The sequence below is a fragment of the Serinus canaria genome, chromosome 6 (assembly GCF_022539315.1).
Source record: "Serinus canaria isolate serCan28SL12 chromosome 6, serCan2020, whole genome shotgun sequence".
Lineage (NCBI taxonomy): Eukaryota > Metazoa > Chordata > Aves > Passeriformes > Fringillidae > Serinus > Serinus canaria.
The window spans coordinates 17,373,916-17,397,867 of NC_066320.1; the positions used below are offsets into that span (position 1 = coordinate 17,373,916).

Sequence of the window (23,952 nt, forward strand, 5' to 3'; positions counted from 1 at the left end):
GGAATAGAAGTTGTGTAGGCAGAGCAGATCTTTGTTCTCTAGGGATGAGAACAAGGAATTTATGTTCATAATATATAGATACCCTATAGTTACTTCAGTGACTTCCTGGTTCTAAAGGCTACCTACTCAGTGGAGTCCCTCACAGTGTTCTCTGTGACTAAAAACATGTGACAAAGGGGCAGTAGGTGCTTGCCTGCTGCTATTTGAGACAAGGCTGCACTGCCACCTGAGTGGTTTCGCATAAGGATGGCACAACAAGGGACACTGTATGCTGAAAATGGATAATGAAACATGTTTGACCCCTTTCCCACCCGTGTCATTCTCTCCAGGATTTTTTGTGATCTGGCAATGGACCACTCTCCTAAACCTCCTATTATGTGAGGGTTGCATAGACATTTAATTAGAACTTGATTACTCTGACCCTTCTCTTTAAAAGCTTGAAACACTCTGTTATGTGTTCTCTATATGGGAGTAATCTAAACAGAAAATTTTATTTATGCAGCAAGTCAAGCAAGAGATTTGTTATCAAAAATGCTGGTTATAGATGCTTCTAAAAGAATCTCTGTGGATGAAGCCCTGCAGCACCCATACATCAATGTTTGGTATGATCCATCAGAAGCAGAAGCTGTAAGTTCTTGTTTCAGGTCTCTGCTTAGGAATCTGCTATATGAAGCCATCTTGCTGTGATGCTTGGTACAACTGCTTGACAAAAGATTGTTGCACATTTCATTAGAAACTTAACCTGGCCTTAATTGTTTTTATTGACATTGATAGATGTCTTATTAGAAATGGCATCAGGAATGGGCTGAGGTACCTGTCTCTGTGTTCATGTGTCTCTGTGTTGGTGTATAGTCACCACCTGTCATCTCCTGAACATGTAGTCATGCATCTGAAATCTTTTCTATAGGATTCTAATGATTGAGCTTCAGTTGTTTAAAATCAGTGATTTGATTGCCCTGATGGGGTTCTGAGGTATTTATTCTTGGGGAAGCAGAATGCTTTCATTAGTTGTACAAATTGATACTATTCTTCAACTAGAAATAAGTGTTTCAGCAAAATCTGAATACAAGATCTTGAGATTTCAGTTATTAAAACTAATGAACAAAAGGATTAATGTAATTTTTTTCCTTGAGAAATTAGTTGAAGGATAATTTCAGCTTATGATAAAAGTTATTTTTTAGAAAGAAAAGTTCAGTGATGGCCACTAAGAGTAGAAAAAAAACTATTTGATGTGGACAGAGCAATTATAATTCTGCTGCTCTGTAATGGCTAGATAGAAAATTTAGTAATTAACAGTAGCTAAAAAGAGCTGCTTGTGCTGGAGACTGCTGCACTTAGGAGCTCTTCTACCAGACTGCTTCTCTGTTATGGTAATGTAAGCAAATTTGTTAATCAGAAGAACTTTAAAGACTGTGGTAGCATCTAAAAAACAGGCTAAGTCCAAGTATGAGCAGATATATAATCATGTAAATATTATTTTTAAATGAGATTCATGTTCTGAATGGTTAGTTTGTTTCATTTTTAATTTATACTGGTTCTACATCCCTTTTGGTTGCTCTATGATGAGTTAGTTTTGTTTTTCAGCCTCCACCAAAGATACCAGATAAGCAGTTAGATGAGAGGGAGCACACAATAGAAGAGTGGAAAGGTAAGAAAAGCATTTAAAGTATAATAAGCCTTTTGGGAGTATTCTGGGCCCCAGTGATTATTGTTATTAAAGTTCTTCTGAGCAACTTAATAGTATTTACTTCATCTGCTTGGATATCAGGGGAGCAGACCAGTGATTCACAACCTCCCATTTTTGGGACACAAACAATTCAAGCAAAGGAAATGAACCTTTGAAGTAAACTGAAGACCTGCTCATCTCAGTCACCTTTTGCAGTCCATAGGACAGCATTTGTAGGGAGGGTAACTCTTCTGGACAAGCTGCCACAGTTGAAAAAGATGCAGGAGCTTGAGCTATGTATGTTATGCTGACTTAGAAAGACAAGTCTTCAAGTGTTCCTGGCTCTTCCTTTGAAGACTTCTGATTGAGTTTCCCTTACCAAAGAAGTCTGATAAAAACTGAGTGGGCCTTAGGACTTAGCTTAGCCTCAGGTCTCCAAGCAGTCTGAATAAAAGAGCCCTAGAGCAATGCCAGTGTGTTCTCAAGAGTCCCACGCCACTATAGCTCCAACAGAAAATAATGTACTTTTTTATATCACTTGCCAGTTGTTGTGTAGCCTATAATCTGTTGTTCAAAGCTAATTCTGAACAGTAATAGACCTATGAAATTTAAGTGGATATTTTAATGGGAGATGTATTATTGATTTAGTCTTTGGGTTGTAAATTCATTTTTTTCCTTCCCTTCTCTGCATTTTCAGAGTTGATATACAAGGAAGTCATGGACCTGGAGGAAAGAACCAAGAACGGGGTTATACGTGGCCAACCAGCCCCTTTAGGTTGGTTACAATAAAGGCACAGTACAAGGCTCTGCTGAGTTTTAGGTCAGGAGGGAGTAAAGCTGATCAAGACATACAAAAGTAGCCTAACTCAAAAACAGGGCTCTTGAATTGAGATATTGTGTATTTGACTGGAATATTCAGGGCTGACATCATTTTACTGATCTGTTCAATCCCCATATCGTTGTCCCTGTGTAATTGATATTTATTTCAGTTCCTGACACTCCGTCTGTTAAGCCCCATGTTAAAGACCTGTGGGTTTTATTTATTTGGACAGTGGATTGAGACACATCTTCAAACTTGCCAAAGCAGGGAAAAGTAACAGCCATTAGGAAGAGACAGACTAATGCAAGTACTGAACTGTGCAACTGTATCTGCAACTGATTTGCTGTTTTGTTTCTCATAGCACAGGTGCAGCAATGATCAATGGCTCTCAACACCCATCTTCATCGTCATCTGTCAACGATGTCTCTTCAATGTCAACAGATCCAACATTGGCCTCTGATACAGACAGCAGTCTAGAAACCTCAGCTGGACCTCTGGGTTGCTGTAGATGACTACTTGGTCTTTTGGGGGGTGGGAGGGGGGTCCTTTTAGTCATTAATAGGGCACTTTTAAAATTTGGTGGTATTTTTGAGTGTTTTTTCAAAAATAATAATGGAATTCATCATAAAGTGCTGTAATTTCAAACTGTAAGTTGTGTTATAAGCAGCCACTTTTTTGCTGTAATTAACTGTAAAATATTAAACCTGGTAATTTTTATTGTGGTTTTAAAATCTGCATATTTGCTTTACTATTATGCTGCTGATCTTTTTTTACTGAATTTGTAAGATTTGTTTTATCAAAGCACATATTAATGTTGTGGTCATTACCATATGATGAATTATTTAAGATTTTATAGGTTTTCAATTTTTTAATTAGAATTTATTCCAGATGTTTTGTTCATGATATCCTTCAAAGTTTTATGCTTGGTCATACATCTGTGTCCAGGTGGAGGGGGAGAGAATTCAGTGCAGCCAGCTGTAGTTTCAGGCATACTACTGTGGTGCTGGATAGTGAACAAAATCCTCTTTTATTTTGGTCACTTGCCTATGATACTTCAGCAAAAGCAACAATTAGTGAGGTTTTTTTTAGAGAAACAGGAAAAAAAACCTTTGCAAAGTAACGTTTTCTGAATGGGTTTATGAACTTAACAAAGCAAAGCGTATCTTTAAAGCTGCAGACATATCCAGCCTAGCAGAGTAAGGTGATGTTTTCTGCAGAGTTGTGGCATGCCAAATCTTGTGATCACCATAAAACATGAGGATACTTCATGAATAATACATTGCAATGCCAATAAACTGTTTACTTCTAGTTCGTAGCCTGTTTTTGTACACACACAATGAAGTGTATCCAGGATGTTTAGACTGACAAGAGGGAATATGAATATGCTGTAGCTATACTTTCATGTGAGATGTGATTCTTGAGAGTTCTGGTTTTTACTAGTTTTGTCTACTAAGGGAAGTGCTTTTTGAGTGCTTTTGGGGTCAAAGAGGGAATGACATGAATGCAATAGGGGCAAAACTTCAGCTACTCTTTCTCCACCGAAAGTAACTGATTGCTGAAAACCATGAAGTGGTAGGACAACCTCAGGATTTCTGTAGCTAATGCATTAATTGAGCAATATATGCCATCCAAAGCGGGGAGAAGTAGTGCTGTATAAATTAATATTCATCTCTTTCATTTCACCATGAGATCAGTGTAGCAGAAATCTTAGCAGTGGTTCATTTTAAGTCATAAATATTCAGTAGTTTTCATTAACAAAGTTACAAGTTTCAATACACTTTTTAAACAAAAGGTATATTGACATATATAGAACAGTTAGTAAATAGTCATGTAAGATGGTGCTGCTCCTCACAGAAATATTTTAACTGTTTACATTTTATATTTACAGAATGATTTATGTATAACTGACTTAAGTTTATGTATGAGTTAAACAATCATTCAGAATTTATTTCTTTGGAAAATGCAGATTTTTAGTGAAGCTAGGCTGTATAATTGATTGCCTTGTGTAGATGCATATTTTGTGTAGTGAATTAGAATGTGAAGAGGAATTCAAATTAGTAAAGCTCACAAAAATGGGCATAAAAAATACAGAAGTCTTGCCAGGCACTGAGCATAAGCATATAATGTAACTGCCTGCAGAGGTCATCCAGGAGTGATGGGTGGTCTTCAGTGTGGTTCCTTCTGCTTGTTGGGTTAAGTAAGCATCTTTTTGAAGTTTTTACTGAAAGAGGAAAATTTGTCTTTGCAGTAAATTTTAGAAAAACAGAATTGATAGTAATGTCAATGTATTTTTGAAAAACATGCAGGGTTGCCAGGAATGGTAATGTCTCAAAGATAACTAAATTGATAAACTTCACAGTTGTTTTCCTGGCCTGGCTAAACTGCTGGTAAGTGCTGTGTGCGTGTAATTTTGCTTTCCTCGTTTATATCTAATATTTCAATATTGCCTTCCTAAGCCACATTTGTTAAGGCAATTATTTTTGCAGAATCCTGCCAAATTGTATATTACCTCAGAACAGGCAGGACAAGTTTGGATTCATCTAGCACTGGAATGTAGAAAATGTTGAACAGAGACCAATGTCACAGTCTATTTTGTAATTTTTGTATCAAAGTTTAAGCTGTGAATTAATCCAAAATTTTTGGTCAAACAAAAGAACTCCATTGTTTTATAGGGTCAAGAGATAGTGTGGTCTGCACAGTGTAATGAAGTTAAGACTGACAAAAATAACTTCTGATGCCTCTCAGTGCTGTGAAAAATAAATTGGTAAATATAGTTCCTATTAAAATTTATTTTAGACTCCACTGGATTGCAGTGATGATTGAAATATTTTGAAACTTCAAAATATTTTTTGCTATCACTTTCCAGTGTCCAAAATATATAGTAACTGAACTGAGCTGATAAGTGCTAAGGAGAATTGAGCTTTTCTTCTTTCAAGGCAAGGTTAGTGAATGTGTGGAACTGCCCACTGCAGCCTGTTGCAATGTGTGAGCAAGCTGTGCTTAAAGGTATTGCTTCAGTAGGGTCAGAGCTTTGCCTGTGGCAGTTGTTCAATTTTGGCACCATCTTCACAGGAGTGTTGCTTTTTCTTTTTTTTCAGTTGCTTGCATTTTAGGCAAATTAAAGTGATGGCAAATTTCAAAGACAAAATCATATTCAGTAATCAAATTATCACAACGGCATCCTAGTCTTACCTTCCCTTTTTATTTGTTGAGATAGATATAAATTTTTTTCAGACAGATGTACACTGCCACAGATAGCAAACAAATGGGTAACTGGAATTCAGCTGTCTTAGTCTATTGTTAGATTATATGCTATACAATACACTGTACAATTTTAAAGTATTGTTAAGTTTTATTTTAGACTTTGATTTGGAATCTTCTCAAGACAACAGTCTTCACTAAAGTGCATGCAACTTTCTAAGGCCATTCCAATCCACTGGGAGTTGATATGGATTGAATTACCATGAGCTGTCTCATCTCTTACCTCAGGTGAGGTTCAAAGTTGGGCACTAATAGCAAGATTGATTTCTGCCTTCTCTGGGCAAAGCTGTGGCATGCAGCAAGGGTGAAGCACCTCTCTCCTTCTGTAGAAGTATGTTGTTCAAGAACTTGAAGTAGAGATGGGGGGGGGAATTAGTACCCTTAGAGTGTACTGAGATGCTGTGATAGGAAATCTTTTGTTGGTGCAAGACAGTGGCTCAGAGCTGATGTGTTGGTGTGTGTGAGCAGCTGTGCTGCCCAAGCACAACTCCCTGGTGGAACATGCTGAGCCCTGGGTTGTTGCTCAGCTGAGCAGATGTGGCACTTTGCCCTGGCCAAGCTTGGGCTTTTAGCTTTGAAGAACTTGTACTATGTGAGATGCAGCAGCATCATTCTGGGCAGGAATTCCAGGTGGACATGGCCTCAGCACCAGTGGTGTGGTGGGAGTGTCCTGTGTCCCCAGGATGAGCTGTGCCAGTAGGGCCCTGCTGCCCAGGGCTGGGGCTCTGTAGGGGATGGATGGATGGATGGATGGATGGATGGATGGATGGATGGATGGATGGATGGATGGATGGATGGATGGATGGATGGATGGATGGATGGATGGATGGAGCGTTCCGCTCAGCAGTGCATGAAGGAAAATGTCAAAAACCTCCTATGGGAGGATGGTCCTACCCAGCCAATAATTTGAAGAGTATGCCAGTAAATGTTTCTTGATAAAGAACATGGGCAAAAGAGGAGAAGAAGGTTCAGCTTATACTTGGTCCTACTTTTTCAAGTTGCTAAAGGGAGTGAATTACAGTTTCTATATCTGTTTTTATTTGCTTTTGGCAGCAGCTTGTCCATGCTGTTATATTGTATTATTTTCCTGTCGGTTTGGAGCAGCTGAAGGAGAGCCTGTCTGTATTTTTCAGCAGAATTAAAAAGAGGTTTTTATTGAAGCAGTGTGATAAGACTGTACGACCTACCCAAATTTTCAATTAATTTAATATATTCTTAGTTAAGGGCACTGGATAATAGTATTTTATATGGTCTCTCTCACTCCCTTCTCCTTGTATGTCTGTGTTACAGAAATGTGTTACAAATCAGATCACATTGTGTTTCTATTTCTGCAGTTCAAAATTTAAGCTAGGTTTTCTTGAACTACCTCACACAAACTTTCTACGTTTCTTAAGTAAGCAAAGCTAACCCTTGCTATTGGAACTACACTGAATGTGAATAGAAAATACACTTCCTTTAGAGAAAAAAATCCCTATTGGCCAATGTTGAGACAATATCAGTATGTTTCTTATCTATTTCACGTAAGATGTTCATGTGTAATATATATATAGCCTGTGTACAGTAATGTACATCTAGATTATTGTGTTAGCTGTAAATTGGTGATTTTATTATTGTAGTCTGGTTTTGTATGGTAAAAATAGCTTACTAGTAATGTCAGCTCATCCTTTACATTTTACAAAAGGAATAATTCTTGGTAAGCTTTGCATACAGATGAATTACTTTTGTAGGCCCAATATCTAGTCTATTTTTGAGAGTTCTTTAACTTTTATTACTAAAGTTAAGAAAAAAAATCCCACCCCAATTATTGTGATCATTCCTTCTGCCCTTCTTGAAGTATGTTCTTAATTTTATTATGTCCCAAGAAATACGAAGGGGAAGATACACCATTAAAAATACTGGGGAAAACTAATTTTTATTTTCTTCCCCATGTTTGATATCTTTTTCTGCTTTTCCTTTATTCCCTCCAAATAAGCTGTTGGTGGGCATTACTGAGAACATTGTGGGTTTTTTTTAACTCATTCATGCCATAGGTCATTACATGTGCACCACTGGAATGTATACATTGTTATCTAGTATGTCAGTTGGTTATAATGATATTTTAAATAAAAAAGAAAAAAAAAGTTTGACCACCATGCATTTAATGTTTCTTCATTGCCAGGCTGTGATGGATTTCATATGGATTGCACACTAGGGCTGCACTTGAAATCTCATTAGTTAGAGTCCTTCCTGAGAATTCATCTGTTTTTTAATGGTACTGTCCTGGCTTGTGTGTGAGCTCACTTGTGGGCAAAGTGACATGTTTTTTTAATTTCTTCATCCCCATGGACTTTGGATGTGCCACAGGCTGCTAACAGCATTCATGGCCTTTGTGACCAGTGGGAATCCATTCTTGCTTCCTTGCTGCCAGCTGCAGCCACATTAACTCCTGGAAATACAGCTGCTGAGAGCCTGTGCTGCTGAAAGAGGTAAGCCTTGGGCTGCCTAGTGTAATGGAGAATCTCTAAAATCTGCATTCTGCAGAAGCCTGAAGGATCTGACTTCTGGAGAGCTGACTTGGATGCCCGGACCACCCACTGCACTGGCACTTCTCCCACAGGTAAGTCCCACCAAAAGTCACTTCCAGCAGGGTTTCAGTGCTTCCTTAACAACTGCAGCTGCCCTTGAGCTGTGCTGGTGGTGCCTTTGTGTCCAGTTTCAAGGGAAAGGGGCTGTGACCACAGAGCAGGCAGCTTTGCTTCTCTGGTTCACCAATTTGTGGAATGCTCTTCTAGGAACATTGTGGAGGACTCAGAAATGCTCTTATCTACATATATCAGCATAAAGTGCAGCCAGTTTCTCATGATAATGTTATTGCAGAGCAAGGCCAGAGACGTTGCTCTGCTCAGGATTTGTCTGGTGGCTCAGGACTGAAACACTCCTTAATGCTGCTGGCTTCAGTGGACTTCAGCTCTTGTGAATGTAGATGAGTCATTAAGCTATTAATTAATGTTCCTTTTTGTGTTAGAAATGCCATGATCTACCAAAGTTTTCTTCGTTATTCTGAAATGTTGCTGTTTTGTTTTTTTTTAAAGCATATGTGTGTGTTGGGTTTTTTTTCCTCTGAGAAGTTTTTACTGGTTTTTTTTTCTGCCTGCATAATACTGGAAGGGATATTCCAGGCTGGGAGGATGGCTCAAGTGAAGATGTGGTAAAAAATTATCTATTCCAGGAACCTTCTGTTTAATTAACAATAACCCAACAAAAACTTGCTAAGAAAGCTGACATTTGAATCAGGGACTGTAACAAATGAAAGGTCTGCAAAATAAGGAGTAGTGTCCAGTGCTTTCTGTGAGGAAATGCATTGGTGGGGAAGAGTATGGAAACAGGAAAGGTAGGAAAAGGTGTATCATCTTCCTCACATAAAGGAATAGTGTTCTTCGAAGCTGTGTACAAGTGGATCTCATTTCTTGCATAATTGCCCAAGTCAGGAATTTAGCATTATGGTCCTGTTGCTGCACCTGAGGTTAACATCCCACTGTAGTGCAATTTAGTGTGAACTGGGTTGTTTGCAGCTTCTTGCCAGGTTTATTTACTGCAGTGGCTCATCTTCAAAAGCAGCTGAAATTTACTCCTCATGAACAAGAGCCATAGATGTTGCTGGAGCACAACAGCCAGTCTGGAACTGGTTTGTATCACTCCTCATTTTGAGTGCATAGAGTTTCTTTGTATATTAAAAAGACTTTTATTTTGAATACCACATTATGCAGTGTTACAGATCTCATGATCCTATCCTGGATCTGCAAGTTTGGGAGAGGTGGGTTTATTAGCAGTTACCTAAGATTAAATACTTAAGAACTGAGCCCTGCTGACTGGGAGACTAAACACCAGAAACACCAGACAAGCAGTGACCAGGACTGCTGGTTAACTCTTGAGTTTGTAGTGTGAACTAAAGGGAGCAGTCTGCACTGGAGACATGCAGGAGATAATGCAATATAACTAATGTAAGGGAGATGTGGGCTGTCAGGATGGATACAGTGAAAGGCTTCTATGTTTGGGTAGAAATAAAAGAAGACATTAAAATGCCCTGCTTGCTACTAGTACGGGGATTGAATGTTGTTTTCTATCCTGGTATTCTACTTACAGCCATTAAACCACCCTCCAATAATAAGGTTTATTTTCTGATGACTGATCTCGTACATCCAGCTCCCTGCCACACTGCTTGCTCTTCCAGCTCAGTCACTGTTACTGCTTCTCTCTCACATTATGCATCTGGTTATGCTGCTGTTCTAAATGGCCATCTTATTCCTTAAAGTATAACTTGTGACCATTGGTAATGAATTCAAGGCAGAGGTGGGAAAAGAAGATGCTCACGCCTGCAGGTGGCAGACAGCTGCAGCTGAACATGCAGGTACCTGCCTCCTGCTGGGGCAGTAAGGAATGCAGGGCAACTGCAGAGCCTGGGAAGTAGGAAAAAGGTTTTGAAATAACTGAATGAACCAATCCACATAACTTACTGTATCAATCACCTTGCTTGACATTTCTTATCCAGGAAAGATGAGGTAAAATTCTGCTTTTTGCTCACTTTAAATGGTTTACATTTTTTACATTTCTATAAGAAGGAGAAGTGGTACAGTGCAGTAGAAACAAGTTAATACCTGGATGTTTTAAATACTGAAATACCAGGATATCTGTAAGATGCTGAGGAGAAAGTATATCTTTCAGTATTGACTATCTCCTGGAATGTAAAAAACCCATTCTAAGGTTATTTCCAGACAGCCAGGCATAGTCTTCTCCAGTAAGAAATAAGATTCAGGGCACTTTTTCAAAATACTTAAAATAAAGCAATCTTCTCCATTACAGTCCATATTTTCCCTTTAGCCAGTTCCTGTTGTTATGGCACTTTTTGTTAAAATTCTTTCTCCTTAGAGACTCCCAAGCAACCTCAGGATGTCAAAGATGGAGTGCCAAGACAAAGTGAACGGTGCTGGGCTCGCAGGTGAAATTCAAGCTGAATCAGGTGAAACAGTTTTCTGTGTGCAGGCTCTGCACTGCTCAGGGTGTTAAAAATGCTATGCAGACTTCTTGAAATCATTTGGAAGGGAAGTCAGCCCCAGCAGCAGATTACCAGAACTTGCAGCTTCATTCTAATGATTTTTTCTTAGCAGAAGTAAGGAACTTGGGATGATGGGTTGTTTGCAGTATTCTTCCTGTCCCCTCATCTCCCTGTAAGAACTAACAACAAAAATATCAGCTGGTGTAATGAGAAATGTTACAAGGGAGGGAAGTGTACATTGTGCAGGAAAGGCTAAAGATAGATCCCCACCCTCCTCCCTTTACCACCCTGACAACCCCCTCCCCAATTGCACTAATTCCTCTTACCATAAGTTTTGCTATTAAAGTTTGGCTGTGTTTTGATGATAAGAATCTTCCATCTTCTGCCTTAATACCTATATCGACTCAGGAGATTTTTTTTTTTCTTGCAGCTAATACTGCTCTATTTTTGGCTCAGAAAACCTTCAGATACCTAAGGCAAAATGTGCATATTTAAAGTTCCACAGAGTTTGTGTAGCCAATCTGATTATTAATCACAGTTTAATTTAAAGCTGCATTTTTGCGAAACACGGAAACCATTGGGTGGGTAATGGACAATTTTAGTGAATTGTCAAGATTTTGGTATCTTCAGCATGTTTGCAGACTTGTTTTCACAATATCTTCATAAAATAATAGCACTCTAGGAAAGAGAAATTTGAACAAACTTTATGGAGAGAGTGGGGCAAAAGCCACCTCATTAAATCCGCCTGGCAAATGTCCTGGCTGGAACTGCCACCTTCCCAAGCACAAGAGTGGGAATTCCTCAGCTCCAGGCTCAGCTTGTCTGTTGGTTCTGGCCATCCACCCACCCTGCAGGACCTTCCACTCTCCTTGGGCCAGCGAAAGGATGGTGCAGCTGAGTCCAAAGATGGCAGCAGGACACTCTGGAGAAGAGTATCTTATTGTTCTGTGGATACAGAGGGAACCCACTCTTTCTTGGCAATCTGACACTAAATTTTCAAGCTTTATGGTCAGCAGTCTTTCCCAGTTGGCCCAAATACTATAGCACATGTAAAGACAACAGGGCAAGTGTCACTTAGAGCACAATCACTATAGAATTACTCATGATACATGAGTAATCTCATGTATCTCAGAACAAAAGAAGCATTTTCACTCATTTTGTCAGGAACAGGATTTTCTATACTTGTTCTACTTGGGGACTTTAGCACTTTGACTCCCAACAGTTAAACATCCTAATGTTGAAAAAAATTCTTCCATTTCCTTCTGCAGGAGGTAATTTCTCTTCTCTGCATCTTCACGAGCACGTTCAGAATTCCTCAGCTTTATCTCCAGCATTGTGTATTTCTTTCGTTCTTGGTCCAGTTCTTCTTCTAACCTAACCACTTGGTTCCTCAGGTCTGCACTTGTTTCTTCAATTCTTAAAACCAACAGAGAAGAAAGAAAAAGGCTTTTTAAAGTGGCTGGATAAATACAGCTTGGATAGCTATAAAAACTAAGAGGAACAACTTAAATTTAACATATTCTAAGAGGAAGTTTTAAAGGAGAGAACTAAATGCTATATCATTACTGTTCAATTTAGGGCAGGGCTTCCTTTATTTACATATTGAGAAAAATGCTAAAATCTTAGAAAACAATGCTTACTTTCCAGCACCAGACTGCCTGCCTAAGGAGATTGATTAACTCCTTAACCCCTCACTTAGGCAGAATTCAAGTATATAATCCCAAAATAATCTTTATCCATATAGGGATACTGTGTTTCCCTATATGGATATCCAGTACAGAGGAACATCCTTAGGGATCAGATAGGAATGAGGTCACAGTCTTCCCTCAGCAGCCATATGATGCTGTTTTCTGTAAAGTTTATCACTGACAAGGTGGTGGGGTACAAGATTTTATGAAACCCAGTCTTTCGTATGAGGAAGAATCAGAAGAACAGTTCTTAAATGTATCTGAGCACACAGTTCTATAGCAAAATTCAGAGCTTTTCACTCAGGAGGTCAAAGAACAAAGTTCATGGTTTTCTGATTTCAATGAAGCACAGCACTTGCTGTTCTCCCCCTTGTGTTTTCCAATCACAAGACCAAGTAGTGGCATTAATACTGAGGAAGGAATATTTTCCAATAGGAATTACTGATTACTAGAATATGAATTTAAAAATGAGACTTTTACAATGAAAGTGGCCATCCTTTAAATAAAGTAAAGATGACCCTTTAAAATAATTTCCAACACAAAACCACCCCAACCTCTCCTTGATCAGTCCAATACTCAACTTTGAAGCTGGGGTGTGGCATCCCAGTGGAACTGTGAACAGGTTCTCTTTAATCAGGGTTACTGATTATCAAGAAGGCCACACTACTGCTTCATAACGAAACAAAAATGAAAAAAAGAGGGACTTGGGCAGTCCCAGAGAGGTCTGAATTCCACTTCATGACTAAGGGCCAATGCATCACCTTAAACGTTTCCTTTCTGTTCCCTTACATACTGCTAAAGATGGCACTTTGATTATTGTCACAATTTTCACAAGCCCAGCAAAAAGCAGCCCCTGTGGATGAAGGCAGACCTTTATGTCCAGCCAGTGTCAGCTGGAATATGACACTTCTGAAGGTGGGATGCTTCCCCACACACACGTAACACCTCTGAGCTGCCAGTTACATTTTCTACCACTAAGTTTAGGGGTCAACTGCCGCAGCCTGAACTGCTAATTCAGGACTGAATTCCACAGGGTCGCAGTGCTTACAGCATTTCTACATTCATAACAGTCTACTCCAAATGCTTACACTTTCTTAAGAGTGCCTGGTGGTAAACATGAATTACTGAAACTCAACAGAATGTCTGGTAATTATATTAGCCTTGAGGGAGAAATGCTTGGGAACAGAGTGGTTACAGAAAGGCAATAAAACCTGCCTCCCTCTGACTAAGAGCGAGAAAATGGGCAGTTGATGAGAAATAACAGCTTTTCCATCAGCAAGTGTTCCTTACCTGTGCCCCAGGCAGGTACTCACTCTGCTTTCCCTTCACTTATGTACATGCCAAGAAAAAAGCTCATATTCTTTCATTAAAACGTGTCCTGCTAGATACACACAGTTCTGCAAACCACACAAGCACATGTACAATTTCAGGGGACTAAATTATCTTCAATAAAATAAAGCTGGTGAGGCAGCCTAAATCTTTTGCGCTAAGCAACCTCCCTTCTTTGCTAGTTATCTCCTGTCTTTTCATAGAAGCAGCCTTCCATGCAGTCTGAAAAGGAGCATACTTTTGCACCTATAAATTGCTGCAGATGCAGTAAAAACATTGCAAAATTTTTGAGAGCTGAAAAACTTGGCTTTAAATTCTTAGACTTGACAGCACAGTCCTTCAGGCTGTAGGCCCAAACAGCTGAAGTCATCCTGTTCAGTACAAAAAGGCAATGATTGCACCTTGCCTGGTTTTATGAAACTCTTTAGTTCATTAGGCATTTTCCTCTCAGCTACTTTGCCCTGTGAGACCTGGCCAATTTAGAGCCCTCCCCTGGAGCCACAGTGCTCTCTGTCCGGTCCAGCTGCAGGGGAAAGGCAGGTGTTGGAGTTGAAGCAGCTCAACAGCTGGAATGGAGAACAGGTCTTCCTGGATGCTCCTGCTGTCAGCAGCTTAAGGCCCCATTGGAACAGTTTTACTGATAAAACGTGGAAAACCATCTCTTCCCCCAGGCAGCAGGCAAGAATGTGCAGCTACACATTTCCAGGTTCCGCAGCCTGGTATTTCTGTTTATTACTCTGTATCCCTGCAACAGGCTTGCCAGGGCAGCAGCCCTGCACAATTAAATGTAAGGCACATAACCCTCACCTCCCTCCCATTCTGTATCAGCAGGGCATCAAAAATAAACAAACCATGCAAGCCCTGAACTTCCAGCCTCATTCACAGACCCTTCCCAACATCCCATGCTGGCAACTGCTGGTGTTTCATGAGCTCTTACACCTTGAACACAACAGGTGGGGCTTTTCTCCCACTTGGGGATGTTAGGTGGGAACTGGAGCTGCTGCACAGCCTGATTCTCCTTCCAGCTCCACACACCAAGGCAGCATAGTGTAAGAGGCAGAAATGCAGAAGAGGCTGGCAAGCCACCACAAGAGGAAATCATAAAATAAAGCAGGAAGATAGCAAGAGGAATTCCGACCTTAACAACTGGCCCATGGGAAGAGATCACAGGTAAGATACATTTCTGAGAAACTACCTTAACAAGAAAAAAGTGCCAAAAAAGGCAGCCTAAAGCTGTGCTACACAATCCCAACAGTCTTACATGCTTTTGATACCTTGTTTGGGAGACTGACAGCATTTTCATAACTCAATTTCCAGTCTGTGTTTTAATATTTGAAGGAGTGTAACAGTAACACCTTAACAAAAAAAAAAAAAAAAAAAAAAACCAAAACCTGAGAACTCAAATTTTTGTAAGAAATGGGACTACAGCCCTTCTTCAGTGCAGAGTACTGGTGCTGCAGAGCAGCATGTATTAGAATATGGTGTGCAATTTTGCACATGGCTGTATATTAAAATAAATCTAATTCCTTTAAGCATCAATATTTCATGTGCCTATTTCCCCTGAATGATTTCCTGAAAGTCTTTCTATTATGACATACACTCATAAAACCTAACATACACAAATTAATGACTCCCTTGTTATTAATACTTCCTACAGCCCCAGCCCTATGCACAGCTCTCCTGAAAGCTGAAAGGAATTTTGCTGAGCTCAGATGGGAAGTACAGCACCAGCAATTGTGAAAGGAAACATCAGCTGGTAAATGACACGGTTCACACTGCTCCTCCAAGCTAGGCTGCCCCATCAGCCAAGGACCGCTCTTCTACATCAGATACCAAGAGTGAGGTTTCTAGAAGTTCGGCACAAAAGGGCTGCTGAAAACATTATAGCTGAGATGCAGTCCCAATACCACCATCCCAAAAAAATCTGTGGAAAATAATCAAGTGCAGTTTCCTCAAGAATGCTGGTGTTGGGAAAAGAAGAAGCAGCCCTCAGCTTCAGACTCATCATTCTTGTTGAGGCCTGACCATCCTGGGTCCCAATTCCTCTCTGCAAGATGTTTGCTTTGCTATTTCTCTGAGGACACAAAGAGCAGACTTTGGCCTTACCTGTGCAGTTCTCATTTACAGTGAACACACAGACTATTAAGTATTGGATTTCCCTGTGTAACAGAAATCCCCCTTTGTTTTCTTTCTGATACTCTCTTAGAACAGAGAAAGAAAAGTTGGATTCAGAGAGTATCAAGGAGAAAGTAGAACCAAATCTGCTGTCAACCAACCCTAAACTTCAGGGCTGAGAACCTGGTGCCCTTGGCAGCCCACACCCATGTTCAGACAGGGGAGAATGTTGACAGATGACTTCCTTGTGCCCCCTGCAGATGACATTACCTTTTGATACTAGTCTCATACTCAGTCCTCTGTTTGCTCAGCTCTGTCTTTAGCTCCACCACCAAGCTCTGTAAGGCCCTGGAGCATTGGACAGAGTCTCGGGAAGCTGCAGCCGGGTCACTCTGTTCACTGCTGCTGCTGCTGCAGGCTTCAAACCTGTCCATGCTGTTCTCCAGATCTGCAGTCTTGCCCTCGCTCGGGGACAGCGAGCCCTGAGTTACCCACTCGGTTTTTAGGGAGCTCAAAGCAGAAGAGTCACTGGCCCGGCAGGCTGGGCAGCTGCTCACCGAGTCCATCACGGAGATCTCACAGGATGATGTAGACCAGGTGGTGCTGGCCATGCTGTGTGTGCTGAGGGACAGGCTGGATGAGGGGACATTGTCATAAGTGGAGAGTCTCTGGGAGGAACAAGAGTCTTTCACTCGTTCCCCAGAGGCTGTCCGGCGATGGCCTCGGAGGGAGTACAGGCCGTTCATCAACCAGTTCCCACTGGAGGAGAGGTTGGGGATATCCAAGGATGAGCTGCCCAGCTTTGGGCTCACAGACCGTGCTCCCTGCTGGCGGAAGGAATATTTCCATGGAGGCAGCGTCTGCACTCTTTTACTGGGGCTCGTGGCAGGCTGGGTCGATTTGCCACTGTGCTCTGGAGGAGTGATTTTCACTGCAGGTCCTGGAGTGGCTTCCAGAGCCACAGCATTGCCAGAAGGCAAATCAGTGGGGCTGGCAGCGCTGTTCTGTGACCTGCTGTCCTCCCCGTCCTCCTCGGAGATCCACTCCACGGTGCTGCGCTGGCGCATTGGTCTGATTTCCAGCTGGCTCCCTGGCACATCCGCCTGAGGAACAGCAAAGATCCTCCCCTGCTCGCTTATCAGCACTGTCATCAGGTGCTGAACCAGCGAGGTGCCTGTGGATGGACAACAAAGACAAGCAGGTGAGCAGACATGAAAGACCTCTGCGACTCACCCCAGCCTGTTGGCGTGACTAGGCTGCACCCAGTTTCTTGGTCTGAGCAGGCCCAGAACTATTCTTATTGAAAAACTACAAATTTCAGCTCAGGCCTTCTGCTGTACTCAGTGTCTAGAGAAAGTTGTAGGAAGTATGACATCTGCATTATGCATGCACTTGCAGAGGGTTTACAGCAAGTGCAGAAAGTGCTCGCAGTTATTTAAATCCACAGAAATGTGCTGCCACTGTCTTCCAGGAGTGGAGCAGACCATTATGAACTAATAGAGAACACCTCTTACCAAACCTAATATAAATCCCTTCCTACAAAAGAGGAAAACCTTTAGAAGGGTGAGTAAGCAATTCTATTTTTAAATATTGCCTGAAAGAGAATAAGGCAAACATATTCGGGGCTCAAGGCAAGAGCTTGATTATATTGATGAGTTTTTGACCTAAAAGCAAGATGTACTTAGCTCACCTACCACTTCTATTTTATGTCTGTGAATAGAAGGAAGAGAACTAAATGTCCTGAAGATAAGGGCATTCCTAACTCTTTAGCTGTCAAACTTCAGGTATTTCTATTTGAAATGCATGGGTTAAATTTGAGGAGAGACACAATTAGAGTGCTTTTTGTTAAGATCTCAGTATCAGTTCATTTAGGAGACTCAGACTACCCTGAAGCTAAAAAAAAAACAGGAGTTTTTCCACTTCTGTTACTTTTATCTAACCAACCTCAACTAAATTCTCAACTAAAATAAAAACATTGCCAATCCTGCTATAATTATTAAGTCTAAAAATCCAGCCTACATATCCCAATTTTTTACAGGTCAGACCTGTGGCAATACAGAATTCTGGTCAGATCACTGGAGTGTTTTTGTACGATGATGAGGAGAGACCCCAGCACCTGCACATGTGCACCTCCACACAGTACAGGCACCTCTGCCATCGGACGAGCTGCAGAATGAAATGCCTGAGCTGATCTGAGCCCAAACTCGACCCCTGTGCCAGCTAAGCAGGGAGCACGCTGCTGCCAAGGCTGTGAGAGCCCTACCAGCGCTGGCCCGGTGGCCACTAGGGGAAGTCCCAGCATCGCACACAGGCTGCTTACAGCTGTCCCCACCTTGGCCATTGAACAAGCAGCACTGCTCCTGCACTCCCTGCTCCTCCCCGATATTTGCACCTTGGGCACAGCCTGGGGAAGGTATCTAATGTACCCTTAATAATAAGGCCCACATCTCTGAGTTAGGCTTTCAGTCCCTGAACTACTATAAAATCATAAAATCAGGTCATGCTCTGAAGTTGTCCTGCTGTCTTACAGTGAGCTGCCGTCGTGGGAGACACATCTGCACATGACCTGTGAAGAGCTCAAGGTGCTGCTGCTGCTGAGGGGTGACAGCACTGACCTTCTGTGAAGGATTTGCATCACACATAATACCATGTCAGCTGTCCCCTGCACCGAGGGAGCAGAACCAGAGCCAAGCTCAGGCATCCTGGGCACAGCATCTCCATCTGTGCCTAATTAATTAATCAATACTTTTTGCAGGCTTGTCAAAATCCTACGAAACGGAATGCAAAAACCTCGCTAAAACTTGCACCACAGTAGCTGTGTTTCAGTGCAACATGGGAGAAGAGCTGTATCCCAGCCCTAACATCAGCCTGCCTGATTCATATGGAAGCAAATAATTTTAAAGCTTCAGATTTTTTACAGCCAAAAATTAACTGATTTTCAACTTTTTTCTTTTTTTTTATTCTGATCCATACACTCTCCTTAGAAGACAACACTTCTAAGACACTTCTAAGTTGTAGCTACTGTGGCACAGACAGAACTACAGTCCTCTCCTCATGGCTTGCATGTTCTCTACAGGGAGCACTGAAATGCACCAATACTAAATGATTGCAGTTTGGTACTTAAGCACAGTCCTCCTGATAAAACAGCTGAGCTTTCATTTTAGCAGAAGGCTCAGAAAGAGTTTCAGGAGCATGGAGGCATCTCCACGTGCTGGAGAGGAGAGACACTCCCAGTCCAGTTGGTGAGTGGGATAAGATGCCAACTGGAACACCCCTCACAGGCCCTGAGGAAAGGGATGGCTTGGCTTGCTCTGACTGTGCAGGCAACTGATACAGGTACCAAGGAGTGTATGGCTTTCACTTACAGCTCCAAAGCACAGCTGCTGTGCCATCCCCCAGAACAGCACCTACCTTCCATCATGGTCACTGGATCCTCCATTTTGGGCCGCAGAATGTTTGGTCCAAATACTGTAGCCAGGTTCTGGACACTCATCTTGTTAATGCTGGAATGAGCCTGAACTTCATCAAGGAACCTTGAAAAAACCCCCCAGAAAAATCAAAGGAAGAGGGAATTCATAAGTCACTTCTCAGACTAAAAGCACTCAGTTTTGTCCTGTTTTCATACAACCCTAACACCTGCAATGATTTGAGGAACTACTGCAGCTTAGATATTCAGTGTAACCCCAGATCCCTCCCAGAGAAGAGAGGATGTTTTCTGCCAGAAGTACCCACCTAGCAGTGACCCAGCCTACTACTGAGTCTGAAAGGACAGATTTTTGCATCTTTATTGGAATTCTCAATTTACATGGGTTGACTTTTCACTTACAGATGAATTTTCACTTACAGATATAAGAGAAATAATAAGTCATCTCCTTCTCCAAGAACTAGCAGCCTGTGGAAAGAGCTTTGTGGCTTGGCTTGAATCCAACAAAATACAGATCACAGAACCATAGAATGGTTGGAGTTGGAAGTAGTCCTCAAAAATCATCTCCTTCCAATCCCCAAATAAAGAGGCAGCCCAAAAACTGGGAAAATCAGCAGAGGTGAAAGGAGACAAGGCTGTGGGGTCCCTGGAAATCCAAGAGGAAGCCACTACTAACCCCACTTCCAAACCAAAGCAAATGCCAGCCTGGCTATTCTGGCTGCATCTGCTACTCAGCTTGTGTCATAAATCTTCCAAATGTGCAGTATCTGGAATAAGTGTCTACCTTTAGTGATCTGTAGGTGCTTCTGAAATAAATATTAAGTATTAGTATCCTTCATGCCTGCTGCCAGGGCTGCAGGTGGCCGCAATTTGCTTGGCTGATCCTCTTGGGTAAACCAAGAACTTCCTTCAGGCAGGCTTCGTTCACCTCCCCATTTTTTAAAGGAGTTGTAACTTACACTTAAGTGGTGGGTTTTGAATATTCATACTTTCAGAGTATATTATTTGCATACAAGACAGCCTCACAAAACTTAGAGACTTTTCCAAGTGTTAATTAATTTCACTTACTTGCATATGTATTTGAGGAGGTTGTAGTTGGCTTGGGGCAAATTCTTCACCTGTTTAACCAGTTCCTGGGTACCCTGAGGGACAGGAAAAACAAGAAGCAGAGCTATTAATGTAAATGCTGCAAAGTAGACGTGACCTTCCTTTAGGACTGCAAAGTCCTCTTTCCACAGCCAAATGCTGAGCAACAGATGATAACACAAAGGCTTTGCTTTAGAAGAGGTGTTACCCAGTGTATTGTGCCTTACCAAAAACCCAATGTCCCACCTCTATTCGGTTCTCAGTGGAAATCCTCCTGTAAATTTAATTGCTGAGATAGAAGTCTTCATTAAGTGACGCCTGCCAGCCTTCAAAGCCACCCTGACATTGGTACCAGTGTACCAGCAGTGTGCCCTTGCCTATTTGAAACTCAGAGGCACTGAGTGCAGTATGGATACATTGCAAAAATGCTCAGCTGAGCAGAGGAAAGTATTTTCTTGAAAAAGCTAAATGACTCCAGTTCAGCTGCCTCCTTTTTAATGATGTACTTCCATTTGCAGTCATTCTGACCTGGGACATACTTCCTCACAAAATTTCTGTCTTTACATTAAAATGTAAGATGACACATCAGCTGAAGGAATGACTTAAACCCCCGAAGCTATTTAAATCATCTAATGAAAACCTCTGACTCAGGAGGTTATTGTCCTGCCACAATCCCAAGTATCATCTGCTTGTTCCTGTCAATGCTGCTGTTGCCCTGGAGATTTGCTTATTTTTGGACACAATGAAACGTTTTGTGGAAAAACAGATACCAAAGCACATTTAAGGAAGAGTGATAGCTGTGAACCAATGATGGAGAAATTCCAGAGGGAAATGGTTCCAAAAAAGTGCAGCTGAACATTCATTTCAAACTCTCCTTGAGTTTTTAAGAACTGTTAGGGAGGGAATTCTGTTGGCCAAACTCTTGCAATATATTCCTGATTTCTCTGGTTCAGACAAGTCAGAAGGATCCATAGAGCAGTGCCTTGTCCTGCCTTCCTCCTTATCACCTTAAATATACAGGTACTTTTTTTATTCTGTACCTACCAGCACAAAAAAAAAGTTCTTTAATAAAAACCCAAAACTTAAAATTCTTAAAAGCAGTAACCACTTTATAATTCCTTAGCTTAAACACTATGTTTGTTTAATGGTGACAGCCATGGAGACACCATTAAAAGACCAGTCTCTTCTGAAAATCTCAATCCTCTTTTTTCAACTTCTAAAAATTTTTAAGCCAAGACAGCTGCTACTGATGTGAAGGTTTAGATCAGTTGTTCAGGTCAATCAGCTTTCAAGTGACAAGTTTGAACCAGAACTAGGTGATCTAACAGACCTAATTGCCTCTTGAATTTTGCTCTGTAACCCAATTTATTTCAAATAGGAAAATCAGGATTGTATTTGCCACTGTATTTCAAGTGCTCCAAGTTAAAATGCCATTGGCTCTACTGGATGTAGGAGAAAACTTTGGAACAGAAACTTAGGCAGCTGTGAACAGCAGGAAACATGACCTAAAGGTAAAAGATGCTACCTGAAAGAAAAACGGCTCTAAGAATTTACAATTCAAGCTTTGTCACAAGGAATCTCAGGCATGGTATTACACAGAGAGTATCTTTATATTCATTGAAGTACAAACACCTGACAGGTAAAAAAAGCTCCCCCTCCTACTGCAGCATGTATCAGCTCTGCCAGATTTGTCCTGACCAAGGCCTGACCAACAGAAGGCAGAGACTTAGCCTAGGAACATCACAGTGACAGCACAGAGGAAAAGACAAACTTGAAACCCCTGCAGTAACAAACAGCACTGATCATTGCCAGTGTCTGCAGCCCAGCAAGCAAATGAAACTCTGTACTGTTATTTATCATGGGATTTTGCAGAAATAACTCTTACCTCCTTGAAAATGCTGCTTCCCAATGAACGATCCCAAACCCAAGGATTATGCAATGTGTGTAACAGATCAGCACCAATTCAGAGCTTCTAGTTTGGCTGGAAAACTAGCAACACTTTAAATGTTCATAAAAAATTCAGATGTCTCTTTAAAAAAAAACATGAATACCGGTGTTCAATCCACTGAACTGCTGTGTGCATCTCTAGTGTACAGGCAGCAGTGAAGGCTAAAATACCACCATGTAAAGTCAGCTCAGACTCAAATGAATTTTTAGGCTGTTGAAGATCCCTCTTGCTCTAAATTTTCAAACTCTCCTCTCAGTTGGGATCAGAATCAAAGCTTTTCTAATGCTGTAGTCCTGTTGAAATACCTGGAGACCTCAGCACTAGCCAAGGTCTCTGTTACAGCCCTGTTTGCATTCAAACACCAGAGACCAGCTGGGTGCAGAATGAAGATGAAAATCAATTTGAATAAAAACTTAGGGCAGTACTGGAGCTAGACTAATAATCACCACAATAATTCCTATCCATAGTCCCAGTGCAGCAGCATGAGGTCCCACAAATTCATCTGAAAGGCTATTTTGACGTAGGCAATTCTGGTTTTTTGGGTGTGAGGTGAGGGTGGCCATACAAAACAGAAATTATACTAAGAGTCCAAAAGTCTCATTCAAAACTTTCAAGTGAATAATGAAAAGAAAACAGTACTTCAAATTAAACCAGCACAACTACATGTTGTTTCAAAATACCTATACAAAATAAAGTGTTTGATTTTCAAATTCCCTGCTTACCATTACGTGTTAAAAATCATGGTTTCAGTGAAACTACGTTTGTGAGCAGGGGGATTTTCCGTGTGGGAGGCGAGTCAGGCCCCATAGGCTGGGTATGACTTTGTGCTGCCTTCTACTCCACGTGCTGCTGGGCACGTACAGCCTCTCCACCCCTGCTGTGTGCACTCCACCTTCCTTTCTGAAAAGGTAAACAGCCCACGTTGAGGTTCCAGGTTTCCCTGACAAAACCAAAATTGCTTATGTTTACAACAGCACCTTAACAAAACAACTCTGTGCTGTGAGCAGTGCTGTGTTCTGTAAGTGCCCATTTTGGCTACCTAGTGCTCCCCATTGCCTTTCTAATCTAGAGAATTCTGCCCTGCAAGTCATTTGAGTCTGACCTTGCTCACGCAGATGTCTCTTCCCAAACTGCTCAGCCTGTGCAGACAGAATCGGGCAAACAACAGAGCTAATAAGCTGAGCAGTGATGTACAATTATGTTTGCCCAATTTGGCAGTGTCTCTACTCTTGTGCAATAGTGCTTAATGGATCCAAAACTTCCCAGTCTGCACATCTTACAACCAAAATCAAACCAGCTCCACTGCCTTTGAAATGCTGCATTTTCTTGTGAAATAACCGCTGTGGGGTCTGTAACACAGCACCCTGCAGAGATGCCTGAGTTCACTAAGGATAAGGCAGAAAATGAGCAAGTTTTGGAGGGAGTAGAAACACACCTCTACCTACTAAAATACAGCACTAGTGCACTGGCACCCTGATGTGGCTGTGTCCAGAATGCAAGTACATATCCATGTGTGGTAACATGCTGTGTCATGCCCAGAAATTTGCTTTCTCACAGTTGACTAGAGGTTACATTATTTGAGT

At 41.4% G+C, this 23,952-nt stretch overlaps 2 protein-coding genes across 5 annotated transcripts in view; one reads left to right on the forward strand and one right to left on the reverse strand.

Annotated features, from left to right (window-relative positions):
- MAPK8 (mitogen-activated protein kinase 8) overlaps positions 1 to 3,794 on the forward strand; it is a 33,464-nt gene extending 29,670 nt beyond the window's left edge. Inside the window, exons 9-12 of one of the 2 annotated variants that reach the window (XM_030241078.2) lie at positions 503 to 627; positions 1,585 to 1,648; positions 2,364 to 2,441; positions 2,853 to 3,794. In XM_030241078.2, the coding sequence (XP_030096938.1) occupies positions 503 to 627; positions 1,585 to 1,648; positions 2,364 to 2,441; positions 2,853 to 2,998 (413 nt within the window). In that variant the 3' untranslated portion in view covers positions 2,999 to 3,794. Of the gene's footprint in view, positions 1 to 502; positions 628 to 1,584; positions 1,649 to 2,363; positions 2,442 to 2,847 lie in introns of both variants that reach the window. The other variant, XM_030241080.2, reaches the window with a different exon arrangement.
- A 7,673-nt stretch (positions 3,795 to 11,467) lies between these two features.
- ARHGAP22 (Rho GTPase activating protein 22) overlaps positions 11,468 to 23,952 on the reverse strand; it is an 83,966-nt gene continuing 71,481 nt past the window's right edge. For all 3 annotated transcript variants that reach the window (XM_030241076.2, XM_030241075.2, XM_018910824.3), the window contains 4 exons: positions 20,404 to 20,477; positions 19,323 to 19,444; positions 16,182 to 17,085; positions 11,468 to 12,195 (listed from right to left, as the gene is read on the reverse strand). In XM_030241076.2, the coding sequence (XP_030096936.2) occupies positions 11,967 to 12,195; positions 16,182 to 17,085; positions 19,323 to 19,444; positions 20,404 to 20,477 (1,329 nt within the window). In that variant the 3' untranslated portion in view covers positions 11,468 to 11,966. The remainder of the gene's footprint in view (positions 12,196 to 16,181; positions 17,086 to 19,322; positions 19,445 to 20,403; positions 20,478 to 23,952) is intronic.